Source organism: Balaenoptera musculus, chromosome 16, assembly GCF_009873245.2.
Source record: "Balaenoptera musculus isolate JJ_BM4_2016_0621 chromosome 16, mBalMus1.pri.v3, whole genome shotgun sequence".
Taxonomy (NCBI): domain Eukaryota; kingdom Metazoa; phylum Chordata; class Mammalia; order Artiodactyla; family Balaenopteridae; genus Balaenoptera; species Balaenoptera musculus.
Window position 1 is genome coordinate 71,493,565 of NC_045800.1, and position 11,064 is coordinate 71,504,628.

Sequence of the window (11,064 nt, forward strand, 5' to 3'; positions counted from 1 at the left end):
AAGAGAAACCGCTAAACCTGGGCCCGTCACTGAGGAAAGTCTGAGGACAAGGTAATGAATGAGAACATTTTTATTCCCTGGTACAATATCTGGCTAGTTTGCTTTTTTTCCCAATGGTACTCAGAGCTGAGCTCAAACTAGATGACGGCAAGCAAAACTTGGACTAAAGGGAAAACGGTATTCTGTCAAAATGATTTCCATCTCCAATGTTCCACAGGGAGCTTGGAGCAGGCCTAGTGACAAGTAACTGGATGGTAACTTGGCCTGTTATCTCTGTAGTATGCAAGGCTTCCTTTGTGAGAATAACACACACACACAACACACAACTCCATATATACATATCTGTATATACATACACACACACACTTTAATATGTACGTATATGTACATATTTTTAAACATATTCGTCCTTTAAGAAGAACACACAGAATTATCAAGATTAAATTATTCGCACTTACTTCTTTGTCTCCAGTAATACCGTGTTCTTTTGTGCTGGTAAAACAACATGTGCTTTAATTAGCAAATATCTGTAAATAATTTATTTGCTTTCAAATATAACAGAACAATGGGGTCGATTTTCACATACATTTGCCCAGCACACATGCTGGGTCTTAAGCCAGACTCTCCCATTCTTCAATAACTACATCAAGCTGTCCAACTCTTGCTGCCCTCTGTGGTGGAGGGGTGGGATAGGGGGCTAGAAACCCAAGTTCCTTCCAGAAGCCACATCCCATTTTGCAAGACCCTAGAAGGCAAGCACATAGCACTGTCCAGTCCAAGCTACAACAAACTCTTATGATCTCCAACCCTGGAGCCTTCTGCGAGGAACATGGAAGAGTGCCAGAGCGAAGGGCGTTGGAGTGATGGCTGCTGGATGCAGGCGCTCTGCTGCCCCCTTGCCCCCCAACAGTGTGAACCCCAAAACATAAGGCACAAAGTGTGAGGCCCGTGAATCACAAAACCTCATCTAGGCTCTGCAGGGTTAAAACTGGGCGCTGCGCGTGCAGTGCAAAGAAAGATGTTAAATCAAATGAGAATGACTGCTCTAAGACTGGAGGCACTATTATTTTGAATAAGATTGAAAAGGCCAGAAAAAGCAATTCAAAAACATTTCAATTATGTATTTCCCAGAACTACATCTTTGAGCAACTAATGCAAATGTTACCACCACAATAAAACTTCTTCCCACATAAAAGCATATAAAACAGGTTAAACAGCATATACTTTATATATCATATGCATATTTTTGACTATTAATAAAAAATTCAAAATCTATGTATGCTTTACTCTCCTGAGCAATACAGTAATTATGATTAAAGGACAGGCAGCACAAAAAAGAGCCAATTTATCTTACTCGTGCCCAGGAATACTATTGTGTAACTAAGCAACTAAAGACAAAATATGGTCTAATTAATTCACTCCTATGCTTATTTAAAAGACACAATTAGAACATTTTTATTTTCCAGCCTGCACAGTAGCTCAACATGCTTGAGGGTGTACAAAGCAAAGCCTATTATTCTCAAAGACAAGAGCTTAATGTTTAGTGCCACTGATCCGGCTTGGAACTCAACTCTGGGGAGGGGGCATGTGCATCTCAGCCCGGGTGAGCTGGAGTCATGAGAAAGGAAAGGTGGGGAGAGGGGAGATGGTTATGGGGCCGCCAGACTGACTAGCAACACGTGGTTTCTACCCCCAGGTTTTCTCTCTGTTCAAGGATGGAGACGGGACCCTGAACTTGACGTTCATGTGTGTAAGGACACCCGCCACTGTGCGTCGATTCATACAGCCACCAAGATCCTACAGAAAATTCATGCAGTTAAACCACACGTCCCAGTCTGTGTGATAAATGTCAAATATCCATCTTTAACGCTGTTAACGGTGCATCTGATTTTAAAAGCAGAATTAATTTACGCAAGTGTGTACTGGAGACTGATGCCATTAGCATGATTCTAAAGCACCCTTTCAATACTCATCATCATCTGCATGTTTGAAATGTTGTGTTGTCAGTACGGATGCTGACTGTCCAGGATGTGAGCCACGCTCTTTGAAGGCCAAGGCCCAGGTTCTCATCTCCAGGAAGCCAGCAAGGATCACGGTGCGGCTAGGAAAAGCCATCCTCGTGTGAGGGCACAGGAGCAGATTTTTCAAGAAATGCAGGAATCCATGACCACATTTCTGAGAGGCGAATGAATCCTTAAGCCAACAATCAATACATTTATTTTAAATTTATTTAAAAGCCAAGCCAACGGGTAATCACTAGCTGCAATATTATTCCGAGCAGAAGATGGCAAATATCCAACCACCCTGGCTATAAAACATGACAAGCAAATCCATTTGATTCCAGCAATTATATTCTGGATATTGGTTAAAACTAGACTTTGATAAACGAGCCTGAGTCATGTATCACTAGATGCCACTATGAACAACGGTATGCTTTATTAATAATTAACAGCGAAGTATTTACATGTATGGACTCGTGCACTTCATAAAAATAACATTTCCTTAGTATGTGCCTGACACTCTAAATGTCAAGACAGGTTTTAATTGATTACAATTTTGACTTGCTATCAAACATGTGGCCTCGTCAAGACCATCAGTCTGAAAAACACGCTAGTTCGCCAGAACTGCCAACCAACACTCAGGTGAGAAGTGACTCCTCTTCCCTGAAGTCCCATCTTTCCACAGACTGCCACCCCAAAGCCCTGACTTTTTTTTTTAAACAATCTTTATTTATTTGTTTTTAATACAATTTTTTTTTGCCACCCCGTGCAGCTTGTGGGATCCTAGTTCCCCGACCAGGGATTGAACCCAGGCCCTTGGAAGTGAAAGCTCAGAGTCCAAACCGCTGGACCGCCAGGGAATTCCCCCAAAACCCTGACTTTTTATGGGCTGATGGCTGAAGACCGGAAACATGCTCAAAAAGATGGAGATGCTGGCTCTCGCCTGATCATTCAGTCCCAAATAGTCACTAATTTCTTTGGCGAGTTCTCCTAAAAAAAAAAAAAAACTTTTGTGCTTTTTCAGAGCCTATGGTGCAAAATGGTATGGATTTTAGAAGAGAAAGAAATGTGAGGTGGGCTGCTGGAACTGGCCCACAGGTGAATGACCCTCTGCCAGAAAGAAAGAAATTGGGCCAAGCTTAAAGAAAGCAGGCTGTGGGGAAGCAGTCATTTTAATCATGTCATTCAGTCATTCAGCAGATACTTGATGAATGCACTGACTGCTCTGGGGAGACCCAGAGGTGAGTAAGGCACAACCCTCTGCTTCTGAGACCAGCACTGCAGTGGGGAGGGGGAAGAGGGAGTGACAAGCACAGGAGAAGCACACAGATAACCATCCCAGGAAGCACCATGTGAAAACTACCTGGGAGATTAAAACCAAACACTGGACTGTAAGCCCCCTGAGGGCAGGGATACTTGTCTGTTTTGTTCAGTGCTGGATGTCGGGGCCTAGAACAGGCTCTGGCACAAAATAGGTGCGCTATAAATATGCCTGGAGTGAATAAGACCTCAAAGGTGAAGACAGTACTTCACAGTTTCCAGAAAGATTGCGAAAGGCTACAAATAAATAGTGACCTTAGTTAATCTCCACTTTAACTAAGGGATGCAGATAAGAGTCTGACAGCTTTTCTGTGACCAGTGTCTATCTATGGGGGTAGACTAAGAGTTTTTTGAGGGCTGGGCCATTCTCCTGTATCTCAGTACCCCACTGTCCAGCACCTAGTAGGTCTTCAATCAGCAGCTGAGGAGTTGAACACATGCCTTTTCCAAAAACATACAGATAGTGACCCTTCCTTTGAAAACGTATTGCATTTACTGTCAGCACAATTCACCAATGTGTTACATCTTATACTGCTTTTACATTTTTTAAAAACATGTGTTGATCTCATCTCTCTATCAAGATTGATAAGCTTCTTGAGAAAGAAAGCCACATCATGAATTGTTTCACATCCATCTCTGTACCTAGCAAAGCACGGAGCACATAGCTAGCACTCAGCAAGTAGCTTTTATTAACTCACGATAGATGAAACCAGCATTGGCTGGAATGGGGAACTTAACCATACAAAATACAACTTAGTATACATTCTACTGATTCTCAAATTTTAACACCCTAGGCTCAATGCTGAAACAGAATTTTGTACATGTAAAGGTTTTTGACGTATTAACGTTAAAGTATTTCTTCTATTACTGGATCTTGCTCCAAAGCCAAGTAAGAAAGACAAAAAGGTACACAGTCACATTTCTTATTTCGGATCAACTCCATAGACCAGGGGTCAGCGAACTTTTTCTGTAAAGGGCCAAAGAGTAAATATTTTCCACTGTGTGGGCCATATGGTCACTGTCACAACCATTCAACTCTGACACTGTAGCCTGAGAGCAGCTATAAACAATACATAAACAGTCTATGTTCCAGTAAAACTTTATTTACAAAAGCAGACAGTGGGCCAGATTTGGCCCTTTGGCCTTAGTTTGCTGATACTTGTCACAGTCTAATAAACTCTCTCCATGTAATTCATTAGTTCTCACCCTAGTTCTAAAGGGCCTGCCAGGGAGAGAGTAAAGATATTACTTCTCTTAGCTTAAGATCATTACTAAAAATAAACGATAACTATTATAACAGCATCCATCATTTGCTGAGCTCGCATGTATAGGTACGAGGCTGGTTGCCAGGACCTTTTCATTATTATTACTAATTCTCTTGGCAAAGTAGAAGCCATTAAATCCATTTGACAGATGAAGAAACTGAGGCTTAGAAAAGTTAAAGAAATTGTGCAAGGCTAGTGAGGACACTGAAGAGATCCCAGAAACTTCTAAAAAAAAAAATCAGCTCATGGAAACAGACCAGAGACCCAGTGAGTGGCCACCCACAGGCAGAGCAAGGCCAGTCCAGCACCTCCTGAATTTCAGAATGTGTCTGTGATACAATCAGGTGATCTTCTAAAAAATCCTGCTGATCCAGTTGACAGCATATTTCAATACTAAAATGTAAATCCTTAAGGAGCCTTTTATAATGGCAACATTGCTAAATCCACCATATGGATGAAAGCCAGCCTGATCTGGGGGGACCTGAACTGGCTATATGTTCTAGTAAACTAACCTAGATGCCGCCCTCTCATAGAGAAAAGCTTTCTTTAGGAAGGTCCATGGTAGTGGTCTCAAACTTTAACGAGAACAATAATACTAATATTAATGATAATAATAAATGAGTCAACCATTACTGGAGACTCTACTATGTGCCCACCTCAGTTGTAAGCACTTTACATGTATTAACTCCTTTAATCCTGAAAATAATCCTGGGAAGTAGGTACCATATTTCCATTTTACAGATGAGAAAACCGAGGCACAGAGTTTAAAACTCGCCCAAGATCCACACAGCTAGAGCAAGACTATTTAAAATGCAGAATCCTGGACCCCAATTCCAGAGATTCTAAATAAATTAATTCCAGTACGGGCTCGTGAATATGCATTTTTAACAATTTTTGACTGGATAGTGAGGCTGGTGATAGTCAAACCACTGTTAGAAACCCTGGCTGCATACTAGAATCTGTAATGCCCAGATATGCTTGATATTGACTCCCTGACATCACTGACTTACTCATCCACACTCACTGTTGCAGGGGACCAGCACAAGCTTTCTTGTAGAATCCAGCCCATGATCCGTCAGGCTGAAACCCAACCTTGTACATCCACCTATTTTTAAGAGCGTATATTGCCTAGAGATTAAGCACTTGGCAATCTGAAAATGAATGTAATCAGAAGTTACCCAGTAACAGAACCAATTACCCGCCTACTTTGCCATCTTCCTCCTCTGAAGAGCTACTGGCTGAATATGGCAATTGTAGGTAATTACTGAAGACACTTAACACCTTGCATATGGCCCTGCTCTTCACTTTCATAATAATTCAAGACTGTATCATGATTAGGCCCAGAAGCCTCCACACAGACATAAAAGTTATCATGTTTCTTACTTATAAATTAAGAATATCTAAAATAAAGACCCTCATAATCATAACTCTTTTCTATTTATTTAATTTACAGTTATAAAGTAATTTTGCCCATAATAATGCCTCTTGATATTTATAACAATCCCCAGTCAGCCTTACTATTGTTCCCATTTTGCAGCTGAAGAAACTGAGGTTCAGAGTGTTTACAGTTATCCAAGGTCAAACAAATAGGAAGTTGTAGCATCAAGATGTGACTCTCTGGAATGCTTTTCCTCCACACCAGCTGCCAGCACTGTTAAGTACATGTAGGCAGCAGTGATGTAAGCAGGCCAGACATTATCCTAATTATTTAAACTAGTAATAAATTGTTAATGATTATTAATAATGGTATTAAAATGTAACTGTTATTGTTCTATGACACTGGCTAGGATTAACTGAACTTTATAGAATAAGAATGATTCTGCTACCTAAATATCTGGTGACCTTTAGCAAAGCTGACTAGTCATAGTTCTAAAATGTACAAGGAACTGCCCACATTTAGTACACACTTCTGGAATATAATATGAGGTATTCAAGCTCTAGTTTCAAGGGTAGGTTTCAGCGGGAAAATAAAGCAACCCTAAAGCTTAAGAAGGCCTAGGTTCCAGCCGGCGACCTTTGACAAACCACATAAACTCTTCAAGCCTCTGTCTCCATCTATAAAATGGGCATACAAAGTCCTGCCTTATCTAGCCTGATACAATTAATGCAAAGATCAATAAGAAAATTTCCCTCCCCCACCAAAAAAAAAAAAAAAAAAAAAAGTCCTCTGCAGATCATAGCAAACCACACAGGGACGCTATTTCTAATCTCGCACAATGATAATTTCCCTGTTTTTAGAACTGATGTCTTTATATTTCAAGAAATCATAAAAAGACAGAATGGTGCTCTTAAACCAAAAAAGCATACAGAGTCCTGGCTGTCCTTTCGAAATGGATGCTGATGTCAGCTCAATCAAGAAATTATTAACCTCCATTTGGTTACTTTAAATAAACTGTACTGGCTGATTAAATGTGCTGAACATTTTCTCCAAGTCACAGTGCGCACCACCACGAAACCTCTCTCTTTCAGTTATTCATTGCAAATGGCAAGTGCATCATTCAAAACTATTTAAAATCAATAATAAAATCATTTCGCTGTATATAAACAAGTTAACAGAGTAAGAGAAAACAAAGCAAACGTCTTAATGAGAGGGCCCTGTTGCCCCCTCTAGGTGCCAGCAGTAAATGCTGGTTTCTGCAGGCTCCCCTCCAGAGGAGACTCCTGCTGCTATTCTGCTAATGAATGACTATCTTAGGCCAGGGGGGAAATGACATCACCAGGGTGGAAAACCGATCTGCACTGGGAAACTTTCTACCTGCTTTACATTTGTCATAATTATTTTGCACAATGTAGCCTGTATTTGCATAATTTTGAGGCGTGTCATTATCTCAACTGAAAATTGTTTTAATATGGCTGAATAATTCACAATGACATCAGCCAAAGTCCTAATGAAATATACAACTATAATCATACAGCTAATTACCATCCGTGTTAGCATTAAAAAACAAATCATGCATAATATTAGACGATGTATATGCACCTGAGGAATATAAATAGAGCCATCTCCCTCTCCAACCCCCCTAGAGTTTACTTTTAAATGGCAAGATTAATTTTCTCAGGTATGGCTCATATAGCAGTGACGAAACGCAAAGATCATTAAAATGGTTCGCTTACATTTCCCCATAATGAATAATATCTTTTTAAAAATCGTGTATTTAAAAATATATCTATTCACTATCATTAGTTCTACCAGATGCAACCTTCGGCTAATGCTTCTTTTATTCTTAAATCAGAATTTACTGTTTAATTACACAACAGAAATTAAAACTGGACCAAGTGGGGTCAATTCAGGGTCTTTAAAAAATATTCCGCTTTCAACTGAAAAAAAAAAAAAAAAAGAGTGTGGCCACAAAATATCCCATAAAACACTGAATAATTTCCTCCTGGGTTCAGTCAGAAGTCTATTAGGCACCAGCTCTTTTCTGGATATTTAATCCTTCCCTTTTCCAGATCACAGGCCATGTTGAAGTAATAAATTTGAAAAGCAAATAATAAGAAATCAGGAGGGGGAGGGGAAGGCAGACAGCTGCGCAGGAAAGTTGGGTCGGGGGAGGGGGCCGAGCCAAACCTTGGGCGGTGCAAAGAGCTCAACCTGTTGGTAGGCTGCAGGATTTTTCACAGCATTTCCAAACAACACCTTTGTAAAATTGCCGGCAGACGTCGGGAAAGGTGAACGTTTAAAACCCAGAGCTGGCCGGGAGGGCGGAGGGGAGGGCGTGTGGGTTGGGAGAGGTGTTCGGGAGGAGGGAGGGGCTTATTTCCGAAGAGGCAGATCCGAGGGCGAACGTTTTGACGAACTCCGGTAATTAACCGGCATAGACCACTGACGGGTAACTCGATCCCGGCGAGGAGGAGTGAACCGAAGGTGCCAAAAGTACAATCAACTCCACCAGACCAAGGAATTCTGGAAGGACTGGCAGGGAGCTTCGAGCTCCGGGATGAGTTAAACGGGAAACCGTTCACTTAACAAAAAGATCCTTACACCTACCTCGACAGCTCGAAAGCCTGGCACAGAGCTAGCTGCCCTCAGAAGTCTGAGTTTGACTGCCCTGCTCTCGCTTGGGCAACACAAAGCCTGGCCAGGCGGCCGCGCGCCCTCCCGCCCCGCCGCGCCGCGGGCACAGCCTCCCCAGAACAGTTCCCCCGGTAGGTACCAGGGCGCTGAGGTCGGTCAGCTGACGAGGGGAGCCCGCAGAACTGCGGTCACACATGAAATGACAGAGCCGAATAGGGGCGGCCGCCCCGGCGACCGGTGACAGCGGGCTCACCTCGGGCGTCCTGCCGGGAGCGCGGCGAGCGCCCCCGCGGCCGCCCAGAAACGTGCCGGGGAGGCTCTGTCCCTCTCCACCCTCCCCAGGAGCGCCGTCTGGGCACGGAGGACTCCGGACCCGCAGGGCCAGGGGGCGAGCACACACCCCTCTGCCCTTCCCTCCCCCGTCCGCGTCCCACACATCCCCAAAGATCGCGCTGGAAGGCGTCCACTTTGCGTGGAGTAATTGAAAACTAGAACATCAAATGGCTTGTCCGGGGGGAGGGGGTGGGGACGAGAGATAGTTGTTAATGCTTAACGTGTTTGTGCCGGTTACACGACCGCTTTGAAATCCGCCCGGGCAGATCTGCAAGTTATTTGAATGTATTATTCCAGTACCTGTCATTTATCACTTTATTCAACACGTCTTTGCCAACTCAATAGCTTTTGATCTCACTCTGCCTCCATTTCGTAATTTCCGCCCTCTTAAACATATCAAATACTTACTTAAAAAAAAAAGAAAAGAAAAACGGGAACAATATCGAAACCCACCGAAAGAAATCCACCCATCCCCTACCGAGCCAGACGCGAAGGTAAATTTTCAAAAGGCAAAAAATATAAAAAGCATGTGATGTTCAAGCGGCAATAGCAGGATCACACACACACACACACACACGCACACACACACACATATCCTTGAACAAAACCCTTCTCGAACAAGTTATTTGATCTTGACTAAAATCAGCAGTTGGATCTTCTTTGTAAAGCTGACAGCCAAACTCTGACAATGGCAAAATACTCGAGCCCCAGCTAGTGGCGCTACCCCTTTAAAAAAGAAGTCGATCCTGCTCGCCTGCAGAAGTGAATACAGTATTTTCAAGCTTGCCCTGTAATAAGCATTACTACGGGAAAAAATAATAAAGAAAGAAGAGAGGGAGATATAAGTTTACCACCTCGCCATGGTCGCTATTTCTGCCCTGGGGAGTGTCTTCTGGGAGGAAATAAAGTTTAGAGCTGGATAAAAGTTGCCGGCTGGTCCTCTCTTCCCACAACAGCTGGAGCTCCGCTATGCAAATCGGATCCTTTGGCGTACATCTTACAAAGAAAAAGTCGCCAAGGGACAAAATTCTTGGTTTGCCTTCAAGGTGGAATTGAAAAGCCTTGTAGAAAATGTAAGGTCCGTGCAAGCCACACGGTGAGCCGACCCACTGCAGGGGAAAAAAAAGCACCAAATAAATAATGTAACCATCAGAGCACAAACGTCTATTCCCAGACACATTTACACACAGACATCCACACTTTTAATACAGAAGAGCCAACAGATATAAAGCTGGGTGGAAAAAATAATAGAGCCCACACAAATGTTCTGCCTCCCTTAAAAAAAAAAAAAAAAAAAAACTCCGGGCCCCCCACCTCTCCCTACCTCTCCATCTGAGGCGGTAAAATTACATTATGTATGTATGATCACTGCAGGGATTTTTTTAAACAATAAAAATGATTTGGGGGGATGCAGAGGGTAAAAGTTTGGTGAAAAGTTTGTGGGGGGTGTGGGTGGGTGCAGAGGTGTGGGTGAGCCGGGGGGCTGGGGGGTGCCGGGGGGTGCCGGGATCGGAGGAGCGGAGGAGAGCGAAATACCTGGAGTGAGTTGGGCTCCATCTCGACGTTCTGAATTGATTGAACTCAACATTCTCTCCAAACTTGTTGGCTTGAATGGATTGCATCAGGTCCTGGCAGGGAAAAACATTCTCTGCCTTCAGCCGGCGTAATGTCTCAATATAAAACTAAGCTCTCGCCTCCCCTTCGGCACCAAAATGATTGAAAATGTGTCCTAATATTTCTCTGACGACTCAATTTTCAGCTCCTGTCAAAAATGTGTGGGTTTCCTTCCAAACGTGGGTTGATCAAATTCATAATCGGCTGAAAGGCTCCGTCCGATCTCGGCGGGAAGAGGATGGATCAAGGCAAAAAATATATAGGAAGGTCTGTAAAAATAAATTCTACCCTAAAGGTGTGTGAAGATGAGATCTACCTCTTCCCAATCTCCCTTGTCTAGTGGTTTCATTTGATGAGATTTTTGGAGGAGACGAGAGCTAGCGAGCTCCGCTGTGCATCTGACAGGACCTGCTTGTATATGTCTAATATAAAGAACATTTCCTGCAGAGATTCCGGGGCGCTGCTCCTCTTTCTAATGCTCCTTAGCAGATTTGCTGTTATTAGACATGTAGATTTG

The 11,064-nt window shown here is 42.9% G+C and overlaps 1 protein-coding gene across 2 annotated transcripts in view; it reads right to left on the minus strand.

Moving 5' to 3' along the window:
- The window catches only part of ARID5B (AT-rich interaction domain 5B), a 186,309-nt gene extending 175,811 nt beyond the window's left edge, over positions 1-10,498 (minus strand). Inside the window, exons 1-2 of one of the 2 annotated variants that reach the window (XM_036827901.1) lie at positions 10,470-10,498; positions 9,788-10,042 (exon numbers count right to left, since the gene is read on the minus strand). In XM_036827901.1, coding sequence (XP_036683796.1) covers positions 9,788-10,042; positions 10,470-10,490 — 276 coding nt within the window. In that variant the 5' untranslated portion in view covers positions 10,491-10,498. Of the gene's footprint in view, positions 1-8,853; positions 8,991-9,787; positions 10,043-10,469 lie in introns of those variants that run through there. The other variant, XM_036827902.1, reaches the window with a different exon arrangement.
- Positions 10,499-11,064: the final 566 nt, after the last annotated feature.